Source organism: Physella acuta, unplaced genomic scaffold, assembly GCF_028476545.2.
Source record: "Physella acuta isolate Inbredline_101_S28 unplaced genomic scaffold, ASM2847654v3 ptg000829l, whole genome shotgun sequence".
Lineage (NCBI taxonomy): Eukaryota > Metazoa > Mollusca > Gastropoda > Physidae > Physella > Physella acuta.
The window spans coordinates 476,649-495,375 of NW_026732347.1; the positions used below are offsets into that span (position 1 = coordinate 476,649).

At 37.8% G+C, this 18,727-nt stretch overlaps 1 protein-coding gene across 1 annotated transcript; it reads left to right on the forward strand.

Moving 5' to 3' along the window:
- The first annotated feature begins 3,346 nt into the window (after nt 1-3,346).
- Nucleotides 3,347-11,631, forward strand: LOC131951781 (pyridine nucleotide-disulfide oxidoreductase domain-containing protein 1). Its single transcript, XM_059314176.1, has 13 exons — nt 3,347-3,538; nt 4,942-5,022; nt 5,179-5,289; nt 5,709-5,780; nt 6,108-6,164; nt 6,438-6,511; nt 6,679-6,842; nt 6,970-7,061; nt 7,483-7,594; nt 8,387-8,628; nt 10,737-10,874; nt 11,075-11,147; nt 11,435-11,631. Exons 1-13 carry the CDS (start codon nt 3,473-3,475, stop codon nt 11,608-11,610), a joined length of 1,458 nt encoding a protein of 485 aa, XP_059170159.1. The 5' UTR covers nt 3,347-3,472; the 3' UTR covers nt 11,611-11,631.
- Nucleotides 11,632-18,727: the final 7,096 nt, after the last annotated feature.

Here is an 18,727-nt window from a genome sequence, read left to right on the forward strand (position 1 = left end):
GTCTCGCTATTTACCCGTGATTCCGCGGGTATGTCTCGCATTTTCTTCTCGCAGTTTACCGCCATTTCGCAATTTTACCAACACCCAAAAAAATAAGATGGTCCTCAGGCCTAATCTAATACATTTTCAATATTGTTATACAATTACAGTATACTCTGAGTATACAAAACTTACCTCAACCCTCGTTATCAATGTAATGCTGTTTTGTAGATCTAAGAATATAGATCCAAGTCGGCGTTGTTTCATGGCATTGAGAAAGATAAGGCATCCATACACATGAAATATGAGCAACATTGTATTAGAATTCCTAAATGCTAGATTTAGGTCTCAGTCCAAACGACACGCGCCTGTACACATCGTCACTAGACCAAGAATAGATTCTACACTAACAGATGGCCTACACTGCGCATGACATCGCAAAATAATTCAAAATATTGTGTCACACTACACACTATGAACTCTTACTATCCAAGGCACTTGTCAAAACAAACACGGGTACTGGATGACTTTTGCGGACGCGTGTGGGCTGAGGGGGGAGGGTTAGGCCTTTGAGGACGTCCCCACGACGGATTTAACATTTAAATAAAAAGAAAATCGGCAGTTCTCATATTAAATTAAGACAAATTTAGAAACAAAAAACTTCCTTACACGGTACACCGCGTTTACACTTACGACACGAGTACTAGACTAGACTTACTTAAGTGCAGTGGCGTAGGCAGGGGGGGGGGGGGGTAGGGGGGTCATAACCCCCATAGACCCCTCGGTATATATAAAAAGTATGAGGAGGGTGCAAATCAAAAGTTTGACGGGGTGTGCAAATCGAAAGTTTGAGGGGGGGGGGGTGCAAATCGAAAGTTTGAGGGGGGGGTGCAAATCGAAAGTTTGAGGGGGGGTGCAAACAAATCGAAAGTTTGAGGGGGGGGTGCAAACAAATCGAAAGTTTGAGGGGGGGTGCAAATCGAAAGTTTGAGGGGGGGGGTTGCAAATCGAAAGCTTGTCCCCGGGTAAAAATTGGAACCCCCCACCTTGAGACGATCCTGGCTACGCCACTGCTTAAGTGTATACTAAATGTTACGGGTATATGGAACATCTTCTCGGTCGCTGGGCACAAAACCACGCCCCTTTTTATGTTATGTGTCAAGTTTTGTTTTCGCTCGCTGAGCGAAAACATAGGCCTTAGGACATGTTCTGAATTTTCAAATGTGTGCGCACTTAGCGCATCAGGCCTCGCTCTCAGCTGACTGCAAAATTATCTTAAATATACTGATCTTGAGTTTTTGAGCACACAATTTCATAATTTATAACTTCTCTAGACCCTACTAAAAATTACATTTTTATAATTATTTATTCAATTATATACCAAACACGTTTTAATACAAAAAATTGTAATGTCTAAGGCGTCGCGAGTAGAGGTGGGGGGGGGGGGGGTGGACCGCACCGCGTAACACAATTAATTTTTATTTTATTTAGGGTTCATACATAAATGACGTCACGTTTTAGGACATTTTTACCCTCCCCCCACCCTCTTTCCCCTCTTCCCCCCCCCCCCCGTCACACATCGTCACAAAAAACCAGACCCCCACCCCTCCTAAAATGACGTCTTACCTCAGCCTACAACTCTCCCTCAAAATTGTAGTTGAATTTTTCTTAAAATATCGATATTCTCCCAAAATCTTGTTTGAACTCTGTCTAGAGTATTTTAATCAATTTCTATTACAATTTATTCAAACAGTTTTCTAAAACGCGAAATAACGGTTAAAACTCGTTTACTAACCAGAGTTTCTTCCAGGCAAAATGGAATTTATATGGCCCCACCCCCCGGAAATTTAAGTCTGCCACCCCCCCTCCCCTCCCCCGAAAATTTCAAGTGTCTTCCCCCCCGGAGGTATAAGTCTGGAAGAAACACTGCTTTTTTATACCGCAAAAGTTTGACGTCACACCATCTGAACCGCCTCCCCCCACCTTCCCTCATCACACATCGTCACAAAATTACGGAACCCCCCCCCCCCCCCCCCCCCCCGTCATTTATGGACGACCCCTTAACCAAGTTTTAACATTTTGAGAAGGTACATCAGAAAACTAAACCCATCGCCAGTTACAAAGTATCATAAAGTGGCAACAAGCTGCACTGAAATTGTTAACATGGGGTTGAGGTGGGGAAGGAAGGAGTGATTGTACTGCAGGATGGGAGGGAGGGGTAATCGCAGGTGGGTAATGTCTACGACCCGTTCTATTATACGCAGCATTATATTTATAACTAGCGTGCCCTTCCCCGCGCGTTGCTAGAAGAAAGTCCGAGGATAGCCCGGAGCAAGTCGCACCCTATCGGTGCGCGGGCTGACGCGCCTAATTCAATTTAGTGAACGACTGTAATACTACTTTTTATCCATATTCCATCACACTTTTTTAACGAATGTATGCGCCATAGCTCAATAGTTTGTTAATTCTTTTCTGAGAGGTAATATTGCAGAAATCATATATAATAATCTAAATATGGCCACATAAAATTTTATGATGGCGTCGTGATGATTTTTTTCTGCTTGAGAGATGCGTGTGTTAATCTTCGGGTTGGTGAAGTAGAGTTCACCTGTGTCACAGCTGTAGAGCTTACACCGTGCGCTTGTCTTTGGGATCCCGACATCATAAAAATGGAAAAAAAAACATTTGAAGCATCTTTTTCACTTCGCAACTTAAATAATTGACAGAGGGTAATTGACAGGGGGGTAATTACTCCGGGGTAATGTCGGGGGGGGGGGGGGGCGATGTCCGGGGGGGGGGTAATTGACATGGGGGAAATGGCCTGTTCCCATTACTCAGCTATGGCCTTTTTCTTTACATCCAGAGTTTCTTCCAGGCAATTTTTTACCCCCCCCCCCCCCCCCCCGGAAGAAATGAAAATTATATAATTTATATAGAAAATATATACTTTTAACAGTGTCCGCCCCCCGAAGATAGTTTACCGCCCGCCCCCCCCCCCCTACCCCGAAGATTTCAAGTGCCCCCCCCCCCCCCCCCCCGGAGAAAAAAGTCTGGAAGAAACACTGTTTACATCGCAGTGGCCTCTGCACTTTAAGAATTCAGATTTACGTTGGGCAACATCCAGCGATGATGATGCTTTAAAAACACCAATTTCACATTACGAACCGGTAGACTCAAAATTATTATTTGCTTAATATAAGTTTCATCTTAAATCTAAACTTAATGCGCTTACAATACATCTTACGGAAGTCTAAGCTACTTTGATGAATATTTAATTTTGCGAAACTGTAATCTAACTAGCGAAAAAGGTAATCAAGGGAGGCTACTAGAATAACAAAAACGTATTTTGTTTTCAATAAATAAGATTTTTATGTTGCCTTACTAAAACAAACACGCAAAATGACTTCATTCTCTCAATTAAGTTTATTTAGAACTACATATAAATCTAGTTATAATTAGTATTAGCATAAAAAGAACAATAACAATCATTAAAATGACAGAAAAAATAAAATATGTTGTGATTGGTGGTGGCATAGCAGGAGTAACTTGTGCTGAAACAGTAAGTAAGTAGGCCTACTAAGAAGTACTAATTAACTAAGTACTAGTACTACTTAGTAAGTAGTATTATTAAGTGTAATAGGCCTACTATACTTTAAATATAAAGCCTTGACAATGAGGTAACTTTTTCGTACATTACTAGCCGCGGGCAATTTTACCTACCTAAAACGATAGATTACCCTTATTTTTATTAAGTAGGCCTAGGCCTAAGTTAATTATTAATTAGTTAACAACAATTATTTCAATTAACAACACTCAGACACACTGCTGTGCTGTCACTGTGACTTACTTAATATATATAGTAGCCTAATTACTAAATTTAAATTAGTACTACTTGTTGTCTACTACTACAATCTATAGTACTATACTATTTTAATTTACTCTATAGAGTCTATAGGGGTCGTCCATAAATGACGTCACACTCGTAGGGGGGAGGGAGGGTCCATAATTTTGTGATGGTGTGTGATGAGGGGGAGGGGAGGGGGTTCAGATGGTGCGATGTCACACTTTTGCATTAAAAAAAAAGCAATGTTGTAGGCTGAGGTGTGATGTCATTTTAGGTGGGGGGTTTGGCTTTTTGTGATGAAGTGTGATGGAGAAGAGGGGGGAGGTAAAAATCGTCAAAAATGTGACGTCATTTATAGATGACCCCATACCTATAAGCCTAATTATTAGCCGCAAATTATAAAGTAAAATCTAGGGATGATATTTATTTAGTATTTATTTTATTTAGAACCGACCCTTTGTAATTGTATCACTTGCAGAACAAGCCCACATCGTGGCCTCAACCAACCGGCGGGCTTGTTGCATTGAGTTAAATATAAACTTAAAACAATAATATAAAAAATCTCCTTTCAGTCGGTCAGACCACATACCACACACGCATAGTGTTGTGTGTAATGCCTTAATAATTAAACTCAAAGTCAAAGAACTGGAAAAAAAAAATTTCCTTCAATTTTAAATGTAGGCCTACTTAAACTACTTATAATTATATTTTTACAAAATTTAGTTTAAGAAAATTTGATGGGTTGCACAGAAAAGCATTGATTTTAGTTATGTAACCCCTTTCCTCCTAATAACTTCCATTCACTGCGCATCACGTTTTTCTTGGGTGTTGTAAAGATATTTTAAAATTTAAATTAAAATCAATCAAAAAGCCTTACAAAAATCCAAACAATGAAGTTGTTACAATCATATATGTTTTAATAAATTTAATAACAATGCACACCATTAATTTTAAAAATATTAAACAGACCCTTTGACTTTGATAGTCCAACCTTTTTGATGCCATTATTACCATTTTCTAATGATTTATCTTTAAAAATTCAAATGTGCTGTAGAAAATTTTAGTTCTAATTTTAAACTTTAAACAATACAAGCTTGTTTATTTATTTTAACCTCTAGCTTTCATTGCTTGCTGAAGAAGACTCCATTACTCTTATTTCTGCCTCACCTCTGATTAAAACAGTCACGAACTATGTTCAGGTACAAGAAATTTTAAAACAAATCTGAATTGAAATTGAATCAACTGAATCAAATACCAAACTAAATTGAGCTTTATTTTTGTAGAGACAACTCTGCTAGTTTTAATCCTCAAATTCTATAATTTTAATTAAAAGAAATCTATTCTGTCATACATAGCTAACTCGAGCTGTAGAAACATTTGATGTAGAAGAACAGCCCTTGTCATCCATGAAAGCTGGTGTTCACATTGTTCATTCAGCAGTCACATCCCTATGTGCCAAAAATAAGGTTCGTATGTTTTATACTGTTTTAGTTTTTTTTCTTTCAGAATAGTCCATTACATAAGGCTTGAAGTAGAATGCATCAAATTCTTTGACCTCAACAAATGAAGTAGTAGTGTGCCCATCCACCCCGCTCCCCTTGATTTAAGTCAGGTTCCCATCAGAGCTTGGTGTTTTGATCTTTGCATCATGCTGTTGTAGTCTGCCTGTTTTAAGAGCTCAGAGTTGAAGCATCCCACGAAAACTATTTCCATGGAAGTATCTTCATAAAGCCTCTATAAATATTTTTTATTCAAAATAATCGTTATTAAATTAAATGATAATATCATCCTCATCTTCTGTGAATAATTAATTCACCTCAAATTAATTCCATCACTGACCAACAAAGGTTTGATCTGCACCAATAAAACAATATTTCTCCCCCAGAAACTGTTCACTGCTGATGGTAATGTTTATGATTATGATAAACTCTGCATTTGTACTGGTGGAAAACCAAAGGTAAAAATCATTTTTAATTAAGCTCTGCTTCAGGTTTTTAAGCAGTCTTATTAGTCTTTAAGCTATCCTATATCAGTAAGTCTTAAGGTCCGTAAAAACACTGTGACTTAAGATTTGTTACAACTCTCCCTTGATGTTTTTAATCCTTTCAATTTAGGGGGAAAAATAGTTTTTATCCATCAGAAATTCAGATATTATACCAGAAAAATATTTCTGTATAAATATTTATAAAATAGCATGGCTGATAATTTTTACATGTTTAAATGTAACTTAAATGCCTAATTGCCTTTATAGATTTAGGTAAATAAAATTATTCTTTTTTCTTAGAAAATAGCAGCTGATAACCCGTATGTTGTAGGAATTCGAGATACGGAAAGTGTTAAGGTAAAACAAAAACTCAAGTAATGAAAACAAATGTAAAACATTTTCATTCTAATGATAGCTACCAGCAAAGTAAATAGAAGGACAAATTAAACAATCTCAACCCTGAAGGATGTCTCTTCAATCAATTTATTCAGGTTAATCGACAGGCCTTCAATTAATTTTACTATTAGCATACGATATAAGTTATTTAAAGTAAACTGGAACATAGTTGTTGGTTTTTTTTAGATAACTGTTACTTTAAGCATCTTTATTTTTATTAGGATTTTTTTTCAGGAATTTCAAAGCAAAATAAAATCTGCCCAAAGGATAATAATAGTGGGTAATGGAGGAATAGCCACAGAACTTGTGTAAGATATACTTAAGAAATATTTGTAAAATTATGTTACTTCTATGTCACTTTTAAGTGTTCTCTTATAAGGAAAAAATGGTGCCAAACTATTCAGTTTTTAGAACATGCATGCTTGTTAAAATAAAACAAGTGTATACTGATAACTTTTTGTTTTTCTAACTCTAGATATGAACTAGAAGGTTGTGAAGTGATTTGGGCCATCAAAGATAAATCTATTGCCCACACTTTTGTAGACGCAGGTGCTGGAGAGTTCTTTATGGAGCATGTCAACAAGGTCAAGTTGAGAAAACCACATGAACCATCCAAGCGGTTAAAATATACAACTGATGGTAAGCTTTTATATTACATTTATAAATGATTTAATTTTGTAAGTTACTTGTTTTGTGTGAGTGAGTATATTGTTCTACTGTCTGATTTTTGGTCCTTGTTTTAGTCCAGTATTTTATAAAATTCTAGATGCCAAGTCAAGCAGTGCTCTGGGAGGTGTCATGGGTGGGGCCCTGGGTCCAGACTGGACAAATAAACTAGAGATACGAGGCGCTCAAGGGGTAAGTGTTGGAGAGTTACAAGTTAGGGCAGCCATTGAATATAAAGTGTTTTAGAAAATTCCTTTAGTGACTATTTTTTTTGTTCTAATTTGTACTATTAAAAGAGGGTGGTGGATTTAAAAACATGACAATTTTAAAAATATTCCTATGGCTTACTTAAAATCCTGAGTATGATAACAGTTTATTTTACTGCAGTTTAATTTTATCATACTTTATTTTAAAAACTATGACATATATAGTTGGGTTATTGGTATTTTGCAGGTTAATTCTCCACGGCTGTATTTAAAGTTATGATTAATATTCTCAAACATAATAGCAATATCTTAGCTATTATTTTAGCATAGATGCTTCTGTAGTTGATGTAAGTCAAAGTGATAAACTGGTATAGTTTTTCTCATAGTTTGTCTCCTTGTGTCCTTAGATATCCCATAGAGTCCATGTTGAGAGTGAAGTGGAGGTGTCACAAATCTTCTCTCCAGAACAATTTAAACAGCAAACAGTAAAAGAAACAGTGCCTCATAATTTTTCAAATGGTGAGCCATTAGTCCTAATTTTTGCAATGTGATTTGATGCCATACAATTATTTTTACTTTTTTTTCTTATTGAATATAAGACTTATGTATAATACATTTTTTATTTATAATTGTGTATTAGACAGTATTATATAATATAATCTTTTATATTAATTTTCTACAAAGTAGGTCTTATAATAAATTTGACTTGGAAAATCTTTTTTATTTATTTAGTATACTTATGTATTTTAATAATTCTTTCTTAGACATGTTAATTGCCTTATAAGGTTAGGGTTGGGTTTAGTTTAAGACTAATGTTGTGATTAGATTTGAGATCTGTGGTTATTTTTTTTTTGTAGCCCATTTTGAATGTCATATACTTAGAGATAGTATGGTAAAGAGTTCTAAACTTCAATTAGATGTGACTTCAGTTAGATAACTTTAGCAGGCCTATGAGTTAGAGGTAACTTAAGTATGAGCTAAAGATTACATTAGACGAAGATATGAATTACTTGAGCATAAGTTAGAGATGACATCATTAGTAGCTAGGCATAAGCTCAGTATCAGCTAAAGATAACTTCATTTTCTGTTAGTGAAAACTTCAATATAAATTAGATTGGGTAACTTCAATGTCAATAGTAACTAGTTGCATTAGATAACAATTGTATCTGTTATGTAAAACTTGAATATCCATTCATCCACCCATTGTGCTTAACTTATAGTAACTAGTTGCATTAGATAACAATTGTATCTGTTATGTAAAACTTGAATATCCATTCATCCACCCATTGTGCTTAACTTATTTACTTCCAGAGACTGTAGAATGGCCGGTGTATGTTTGTCTCTCAAATGGCAAAGTTTTTGGATGTGATCTGATAGTCAGTGCCACTGGGGTCATCCCATTCACAGACATGTTTCTGTCAGGTAACCAGTTCCATCTGGCTAAAGATGGCGGTCTCAAGGTCAACGGCAGGATGGAGACGAGTGAGGTGCATGTGTACGCGGCAGGAGATGTGTGTACAGCCAGCTGGGAGCACTCACCACATTGGGTGCAGGTTAGTACAGGCAGGTGGGTGCAGGTTAGTACAGGCAGGTGGGTGCAGGTTAGTACAGGCAGGTGGGTGCAGGTTAGTACAGGCAGGTGGGTGCAGGTTAGTACAGGCAGGTGGGTGCAGGTTAGTACAGGCAGGTGGGTGCAGGTTAGTACAGGCAGGTGGGTGCAGGTTAGTACAGGCAGGTGGGTGCAGGTTAGTACAGGCGGGTGGGTGCAGGTTAGTACAGGCAGGTGGGTGCAGGTTAGTACAGGCAGGAGGGTGCAGGTTAGTACAGGCAGGTGGGTGCAGGTTAGTACAGGCAGGTGGATGCAGGTTAGTACAGGCAGGTGGGTGCAGGTTAGTACAGGCAGGTGGGTGCAGGTTAGTACAGGCAGGTGGGTGGGTGCAGGTTAGTACAGGCAGGTGGGTGCAGGTTAGTACAGGCAGGTGGGTGCAGGTTAGTACAGGCAGGTTGGTGCAGGTTAGTACAGGCAGGTGGGTGCAGGTTAGTACAGGCAGGTGGGTGGGTGCAGGTTAGTACAGGCAGGTGGGTGCAGGTTAGTACAGGCAGGTGGGTGCAGGTTAGTACAGGCAGGTGGGTGCTGGTTAGTACAGGCAGGTGGGTGCAGGTTAGTACAGGCAGGTGGGTGCAGGTTAGTACAGGCAGGTGGGTGCAGGTTAGTACAGGCAGGTGGGTGCAGGTTAGTACAGGCAGGTGGGTGCAGGTTAGTACAGGCAGGTGGGTGCAGGTTAGTACAGGCAGGTTGGTGCAGGTTAGTACAGGCAGGTGGGTGGGTGCAGGTTAGTACAGGCAGGTGGGTGCAGGTTAGTACAGGCAGGTGGGTGCAGGTTAGTACAGGCAGGTTGGTGCAGGTTAGTACAGGCAGGTGGGTGGGTGCAGGTTAGTACAGGCAGGTGGGTGCAGGTTAGTACAGGCAGGTGGGTGCAGGTTAGTACAGGCAGGTTGGTGCAGGTTAGTACAGGCAGGTGGGTGCAGGTTAGTACAGGCAGGTGGGTGCAGGTTAGTACAGGCAGGTGGGTGCAGGTTAGTACAGGCAGGTGGGTGCAGGTTAGTACAGGCAGGTGGATGCAGGTTAGTACAGGCAGGTGGGTGCAGGTTAGTACAGGCAGGTGGGTGCAGGTTAGTACAGGCAGGTGGGTGGGTGCAGGTTAGTACAGGCAGGTGGGTGCAGGTTAGTACAGGCAGGTGGGTGCAGGTTAGTACAGGCAGGTTGGTGCAGGTTAGTGCAGGTGGGTGCAGGTTAGTACAGGCAGGTGGGTGGGTGCAGGTTAGTACAGGCAGGTGGGTGCAGGTTAGTACAGGCAGGTGGGTGCAGGTTAGTACAGGCAGGTGGGTGCTGGTTAGTACAGGCAGGTGGGTGCAGGTTAGTACAGGCAGGTGGGTGGGTGCAGGTTAGTACAGGCAGGTGGGTGCAGGTTAGTACAGGCAGGTGGGTGCAGGTTAGTACAGGCAGGTTGGTGCAGGTTAGTACAGGCAGGTGGGTGGGTGCAGGTTAGTACAGGCAGGTGGGTGCAGGTTAGTACAGGCAGGTGGGTGCAGGTTAGTACAGGCAGGTTGGTGCAGGTTAGTACAGGCAGGTGGGTGCAGGTTAGTACAGGCAGGTGGGTGCAGGTTAGTACAGGCAGGTGGGTGCAGGTTAGTACAGGCAGGTGGGTGCAGGTTAGTACAGGCAGGTTGGTGCAGGTTAGTACAGGCAGGTGGGTGCAGGTTAGTACAGGCAGGTTGGTGCAGGTTAGTACAGGCAGGTGGGTGCAGGTTAGTACAGGCAGTCAGGAGCAGACTATAATGGCATAACTTTTAAAATTTCTTTTCACTTATCAACATATTCTGCATAATATCAAAAAACAAAATTACATATGTAGCATTGATAAATACTATGGATAAAATAGCATGTAAAGATATTATAAATTAGTAATTATATTATCAAACTTGCTGATCACCAGGATTATACCTTATTTAAATTCCATCTTTAATTGTTTCTGAATTTTACAAGCAGGTATAACAATTATTAAAAAAAGTCTTGCTTTTTTTACGATTTTCACCTAAATTTTACCAGCAGTGTTTTTTTTAACATACTAAACTCAAATAATTCTGATGGATCTTACAGATGCGTCTGTGGTCTCAAGCACGACAGATGGGATGCTATGCTGCTAAATGTATGGTAGCATCAGTCAAGTCTGAGGAAATAACCATGGACTTTTGTTTTGAACTGTTTGCCCACATCACATCGTTCTTTAATTTTAAAGTAAGTTTCTGCACACCTTTCTTCATCCACTAATTTTAACTTTTGCACTTAAAGTCTTTTTTGGTCAACAGAGTTTAAAATTGTAGTTTTTTGTATTTTAAATGTACTCGTATGTAATCATATTTGGGGGAAAATAGTTGGCCAATTTTTAGTATAGTTTTGTAAAGTTTCCTTCAATGATTCTTTATCTTTTTTTCCAGGTTATTCTCTTGGGAAGATTTAATGGACAAGGTTTAGAAAACAACTATGAAATTCTGCTACGGGTTACTAAGGGTAAGCTTTTTATTTTAGAAGTCTATCTTTGAACAAGGGAAACAATTTAAGGGGAATAATTTAAAATTCAAAAAATAATTTTCTAAATTTATATTTGAATAGTAAATCTATAGGCAGTATAGGTCAGTACATCTGAAAAACATTAATTCCTTTTGTTTTGTTTTTTTTATTTTTTCATGTAATAGTTTTCATGATAAAATAGTAAATTTATTTCAGGAATGGACATCAGCTCAATTTAAAAAATTAAAAAATAAACTTACCTATTGTTGTATTGTTTAACCCAACAGGTGAAGAATATGTGAAAGCCATCCTACATGAAGGGAAACTGGTGGGGGCAATACTCATAGGGGAAACAGATATGGAAGAAACTTTTGAAAATTTGATTCTCAATGGCATGGACCTGACTCCATTTAAAGACAACCTTCTGGAGCCTGGGATAGATGTGGAAGATTTCTTTGACTGACCGCTTGACCTGTTTGTTGATAATTGATTGTCATGATTTATTTGACTGACAGCTTGACCTGTGTGTTAATGATTGATTGTCTGTCAAGATTTCTTTGACTGACCACTTGACCTGTGTGATTGGTTTCATCTGTATTTATGACTTGAAAATAATGCTGTTATTTTGATAAAATGTGTTAAATTATACTGCTCTAATAAAGTTTTAAAAAAAAAAATTAAATTTAAATTTTATTTTTAGAAGGTATTTGTTTCAAAATATTAATAGACCGTGGAAAAAAATATTTTTGTAGTATAATCAAAGTGATCAAAAACTTTATTTTGCTTAGTGGGAATGACAATTATAGCAGTAGTTAAAGTTATACCTCATCATTAGAAGCACCTGTGTACTTATTTGTTTAGTGTACAAGATTGTGTTGTGGAGCAATATGTTTGGAGAAAATATTTGTTAAGTACTCCCTCTTCTTAAGTGTAATATTTTATTGAATATAATCTGTATTATTTGTTTAGTGCACTTGATACCTGAACTCATATATTGTCATCTGCCAAGTCTGACCCTACAAGAGTAGTAGTATATTAGGTCCCTTTTGGGTCGCAGGCGCAGGCGCAGGGTGAGGGGAGCAGGAGCAGGAGCAGGAGCAATGGTTATATAGGAAAATACTCCCTGCCTGGGTGAGCCGCAGGAACAATGACATATAGCAAAATACTCACCCACCAGGCGCAGCCTGCCGCAGCCGCAGGAACAACGAGATATAGTAAAATACTCCCTGGGGGAGCAGGAGGTACACCAACATATAGTAAAATACTCACCCAACTGGGTGAAGGTGGGTGAGCCTGGGTGACCCGCAGGAACAATGAGATATAGTAAAATACTTACCCACCTGGGTGAGCAGGTGGGTGAGGGTGGGTGAGCCGCAGGTACAATGAGATATAGTAAAATACTCACCCACCCTAGGGTGGGTGAGCAGGAGCGGGAGTAGGTCAGTAGGTCACCACCGGTGACCTTGTGACGTAATTAGTAACATTATGACGTAATCATTGACCTAGTTACGTAATTTTAATGCGTTTTTTAATGAGTTTTTTAAATTTTAATTAATTTTTGACCTAGTTACGTAATTTTAATGCGTTTTTAAGGAGTTTTTAAATTTTTAATTAATTTTTATTATCGAGTTACGTAATTTAATTACTTTGATGTTTGAATTTTTATTGACTAGTTACGTAATTTGATTATTTGTTTGATTTTAAATTGTTTACTTTGTTTGTTTACTTATTGTTTATTTGTTTATATTGTGTAATTTTTATTCAATAGTTACGTAATGTGATTTTAATTATTTTTATTTTGTTTATTTTTAATTTTATTTTATTTTATAATTAGTTAAATTATTATTAACTAGTTACGTAATTTGATTTTAATTACTTTGTTTATTTATTTATTTAATATATTTCTTTTCTTTGATGTTTAATTTGTTGGTTTGTTTGAATGTATGTATGTTTAAATAAAAGACTAACACTAGCCGTGTACTTTGTGAATAACATCCATTAAAGATAACGATCAGGCGACAGCTGTTACGTATCGATCCGCGATCCTTTGTTGACACACGCTGAGCGGTTTTTAATGGGCTTTATATTGATCGCAGCCGCTGGCCCATCACAGCATGATGTCCCACCTAATTAAATTTTGTTATGCTTCACCGAGTTTCCCCGATCGATTTGACGGGTCATGATAATTAACGCAAAACCAGCGTTAAGTGTGGCGACAGATGTTACCAAGCGGGTGGTGGTGGTGGTGGTGGTGGTGGTGGTGGTAAATTTGCTTAAGATTATAAACTTCAAGTTTTAAAAATCAACAACGTTACTTTTTTAATTATTTTTATTTTGTTTATTTTTAATGTTAATATTGATTCCACACACGGCCATCAAATGATGGTCCGCCTAATTAATTTTGGTCATGCATCGTGGGTTTATGTCGACTACAAACATCCATTAGAGACACCTGTTACTCGCTAATGGCACCCGACACGTATCGATCCACATGCGATCCTTTGTTCTTGTCAACCACCGTACAAGGGCCAAGTTAATATTGATCGAACCCACTGACCATCAGTATGATGGTCCACCTATGTGTAATTTTTATTAACGAGTTACGTAATTTGATTTTAATTTTTTTTTTTTAAATTTTTAAATTTTTAATTTTATTTTATAATTAGTTTAATTATTATTAACGAGTTACGTAATTCGATTTTAATTTTTTAAATTTTTAAATTTTTTAAATTATTATTTTTAAATTTTATTTTTAATTGTTGTTTACTTGTTGTTTAATTTAATTACTTTGTATAATTTATTTGTTTGAAATTCATTTTAATTAGTTTGCTTTTAATTTCTTTGTTGTACGCCGTTTAAAATAAAAGACTAACACTAGCGTGTACTAGAAAGTGTCATTGTGTATAACATCCATTTAACCACAGCTGTTACTTATTAGTGACAGCTTGTACTTATCGATCCGCCCGTGATCCTCCCCGGCGCTCCCCGTGGTTGCTTAATAGCGGGCTCACTGAAGCGATCACAACAGGTAATTAATCGAAGCCATTAAGTCCCTCTCCGCGTTAAGTGTGGCGACAGCTGGTGCTGTAATTAGTCACGGCTCTCGGCTTTTTTCATTAGACTACAGCTGTACATGAACTATGTTCACATATCGTACGCCCGGACATTCTTTGATCAAATTAAAAAATTTTGTTTCCACATGTCCTGCGAACCATCCCTTGCTATGTATGAAAGCTTAATGGTTGTAACTATTCGCTTATAGCGAGGGTCAGCGAAAACAAAAATATATTTAAGGGTCGGAATTTTCTTTCAACCACCGTTAAGTCAGGTTTTGAGACGAAACGAAGTCTCGGTAGGTTCGTGTTTTTTAATGGGCGACAGGGCGACTTGGTGCGTTGGTACGTAGGTATACGTGGGTAGACATGTTTTTTACAAGTCTGGAAAAGTAATTAAGTTTTTTTATGACCGTTCCGATTTTCTTTTGATCTGACTACCATTTGACCACACTGAGCCAGATAAATTTAACAATTGTCGCAGCGGGGTTTATTTTAAGTGCACCCCGTGCACGCTTGTTTACATTTTAAAAGACGTGTCGCGTGTCTTCCCCTTACGGCTTCCCTAATAGAGAAACGAGAGGAAAGACAACTGTTCTAAAATTAGAACAGCCTTGTCTACAGACACGAGTATCGTCCCTTGTGAAAAAATTCGCGTCAGAATCCTTAACTAAACAGTCAATTTCTTTAAAAAGTTAAAAAATAATTTAGGAAGACAAGGGTTAACAAAATATATATTTTAATCTTGCAGCAGATTACCTTCCCATGTTCGCTTTAGTATTACAGTTTTCATCAAGCTTCTTTTTGACTTGAACTTCTTTAATTTTTAAGAAAGTTTACTTATACATAATACATTACGTCTAATGACAATTTTTTATTTTTTTCCACTCAATGTATTTTCTTTTTCTATATCTTACATTGTCATCTTAATTTTTTGATCACCTTAGGTGGTGGTAAGGTGGTAAGGTGGTGGTAAGGTGGTGGTAAGGTGGTGGTAAATTTGCTTAAGATTATAAACTTCAAGTTTTAAAAATCAATACATTACGTCTAAGGACAATTTTTTATTTTTACCACAGATGTATTTTCTTTTTCTATATCTTACATTGTCATCTTAATTTTTGATCACCTTAGTAAAAATTTGCTTAAGATTATAAACTTCAAGTTTTAAAAAACAACAACGTTATAGTACGTCGTGTCAAATGACACACCGTTTAAAATGTCTACATTTAAAGTTCACCAAAATAATGACGTAAAAACTAAATATGATATGACGTTAGCATACATATCATTCAATCTAATCACTCTAAAGTACAAATCAATAATTTTTATTGATTAAGGGGCTGGGTGAGTTATTTTTATTCGGGTGCCCAGGGAAGGTTTGGAGTTGGTTGGGACAGATTTTATACACGAGTCGGTGACGTTTTCACCGAGGCAGGGTTCGAATCTAGACCATGCATGTTTTGGAATTGTTAGGGAGAGTTAAACTAAGGTCGGTGAAGTTTTCACCGAGGTTGGTTTTGAACTCGGAACATACATGTTTTGGAATCGGTAGGTGTAGAGTCCATACTAGGGTCGGGGAGTTTTGCTAACACTGAGCCAGGTTGCAAAGTTGGCACATGCATGTTTAGGAATTGATGGTAGCCGAGTTCATACTAGTGTCGGTGAAGGTTGGTTTTGATCTCGGAACATGTATGTTTTGAAATTGTTGGTAACCGAGTTCATACTAGGGTCAGGGGAGTTTTTGTTAACACCGAGGCAGGTTGCAAAGTTGGTACATGCATGTTTAGGAATTGTTGGTAGCCGAGTTCATACTAGTGTCGGTGAAGGTTGGTTTTGAACTCGGAGCATGCATGTTTTGAAATTGTTGGTAACCGAGTTCAGACTAGGGACGGGGGTGTTTTCACCGAGGCAGGTTACAAAGTTCGTATATGCATCATTGGAATTGTAAGGTAGAGTTAAACTAAGGTCGGTGAAGTTTTCACCGAGGTAGGTTACAAAGTTGGTACATGGATGTTTAGGAATTGATGGCAGTCGAGTTCATACTAGGGTCGGGGAATTTTGTTAGCACTGAGGCAGGTTGGAAAGTTGTTACATGCATGTTTGGGAATTGTTGGTAGCCGAGTTCATACTAGTGTCGGTGAAGGTTGGTTTTGAACTCGGAACATGCATGTTTTTGGAATTGTTGGTAGCCGAGTTCATACTAGTGTCGGTGAAGGTTGGTTTTGAACTCGGAACATGCATGTTTTGGAATCGGTAGGTGTAGAGTCCATACTAAGGTCGGTGAAGTTTTCACCGATGGTGGTTTCAAAGTTAGTACAGGCATGTTTTGGAAGTGTTAGGGGCCGAGTTCATAGTAGTGTCGGTGAAGGTTGGTTTTGAACTCGGAACATGCATGTTTTGAAATTGTTGGTAACCGAGTTCATACTAGGGACGGGGGCGAGGGTGGCGGACAAATTGTCGATGTAGGTAGGGTGCAAGAGATATTCAACGAGGAGTGGTGTCTACAAGTTATGTATCCCAGTCTGTTGGAGTGGTTTCTAGGGGGTTGTGATATTAGTTGAATAAATATTTGTCTGTAGGATTGTCATACAGCCTTTGTCTCTTAAATGGTATAGGTATAGTGCGGGTAGTAGTAGTAGTACGGTCTGTTTATCTAACGGTTGGTATTGAGGTTAGTGTGATGACGCAAGGTTGGATGGGAGAAGGGGAACAGGGTTGCGGACAAAGGGAAGGGGAAGGGCGAATAGTGATAAAAATAACTCACCCAGCCCCTTAATCAATAAAAATTATTGATTTGTACTTTAGAGTGATTAGATTGAATGATATGTATGCTAACGTCATATCATATTTAGTTTTTACGTCATTATTTTGGTGAACTTTAAATGTAGACATTTTAAACGGTGTGTCATTTGACACGACGTACTATAACGTTGTTGTTTTTTAAAACTTGAAGTTTATAATCTTAAGCAAATTTTTACTAAGGTGATCAAAAATTAAGATGACAATGTAAGATATAGAAAAAGAAAATACATTGAGTGGTAAAAATAAAAAATTGTCCTTAGACGTAATGTATTGATTTTTAAAACTTGAAGTTTATAATCTTAAGCAAATTTACCACCACCTTACCACCACCTTACCACCACCTTACCACCTTACCACCACCTAAGGTGATCAAAAAATTAAGATGACAATGTAAGATATAGAAAAAGAAAATACATTGAGTGGAAAAAAATAAAAAATTGTCATTAGACGTAATGTATTATGTATAAGTAAACTTTCTTAAAAATTAAAGAAGTTCAAGTCAAAAAGAAGCTTGATGAAAACTGTAATACTAAAGCGAACATGGGAAGGTAATCTGCTGCAAGATTAAAATATATATTTTGTTAACCCTTGTCTTCCTAAATTATTTTTTAACTTTTTAAAGAAATTGACTGTTTAGTTAAGGATTCTGACGCGAATTTTTTCACAAGGGACGATACTCGTGTCTGTAGACAAGGCTGTTCTAATTTTAGAACAGTTGTCTTTCCTCTCGTTTCTCTATTAGGGAAGCCGTAAGGGGAAGACACGCGACACGTCTTTTAAAATGTAAACAAGCGTGCACGGGGTGCACTTAAAATAAACCCCGCTGCGACAATTGTTAAATTTATCTGGCTCAGTGTGGTCAAATGGTAGTCAGATCAAAAGAAAATCGGAACGGTCATAAAAAAACTTAATTACTTTTCCAGACTTGTAAAAAACATGTCTACCCACGTATACCTACGTACCAACGCACCAAGTCGCCCTGTCGCCCATTAAAAAACACGAACCTACCGAGACTTCGTTTCGTCTCAAAACCTGACTTAACGGTGGTTGAAAGAAAATTCCGACCCTTAAATATATTTTTGTTTTCGCTGACCCTCGCTATAAGCGAATAGTTACAACCATTAAGCTTTCATACATAGCAAGGGATGGTTCGCAGGACATGTGGAAACAAAATTTTTTAATTTGATCAAAGAATGTCCGGGCGTACGATATGTGAACATAGTTCATGTACAGCTGTAGTCTAATGAAAAAAGCCGAGAGCCGTGACTAATTACAGCACCAGCTGTCGCCACACTTAACGCGGAGAGGGACTTAATGGCTTCGATTAATTACCTGTTGTGATCGCTTCAGTGAGCCCGCTATTAAGCAACCACGGGGAGCGCCGGGGAGGATCACGGGCGGATCGATAAGTACAAGCTGTCACTAATAAGTAACAGCTGTGGTTAAATGGATGTTATACACAATGACACTTTCTAGTACACGCTAGTGTTAGTCTTTTATTTTAAACGGCGTACAACAAAGAAATTAAAAGCAAACTAATTAAAATGAATTTCAAACAAATAAATTATACAAAGTAATTAAATTAAACAACAAGTAAACAACAATTAAAAATAAAATTTAAAAATAATAATTTAAAAAATTTAAAAATTTAAAAAATTAAAATCGAATTACGTAACTCGTTAATAATAATTAAACTAATTATAAAATAAAATTAAAAATTTAAAA

Coding starts and splice junctions, on each gene's coding strand:
- LOC131951781 (XM_059314176.1), top strand. CDS start 3,473: ATGACAGAAAAAATAAAATATGTTGTGATTGGTGGTGGCATAGCAGGA. Junction 3,539..4,941: donor GAGTAACTTGTGCTGAAACA/GTAAGTAAGTAG, acceptor TTTAACCTCTAG/CTTTCATTGCTTGCTGAAGA. Junction 7,595..8,386: donor GCCTCATAATTTTTCAAATG/GTGAGCCATTAG, acceptor ATTTACTTCCAG/AGACTGTAGAATGGCCGGTG.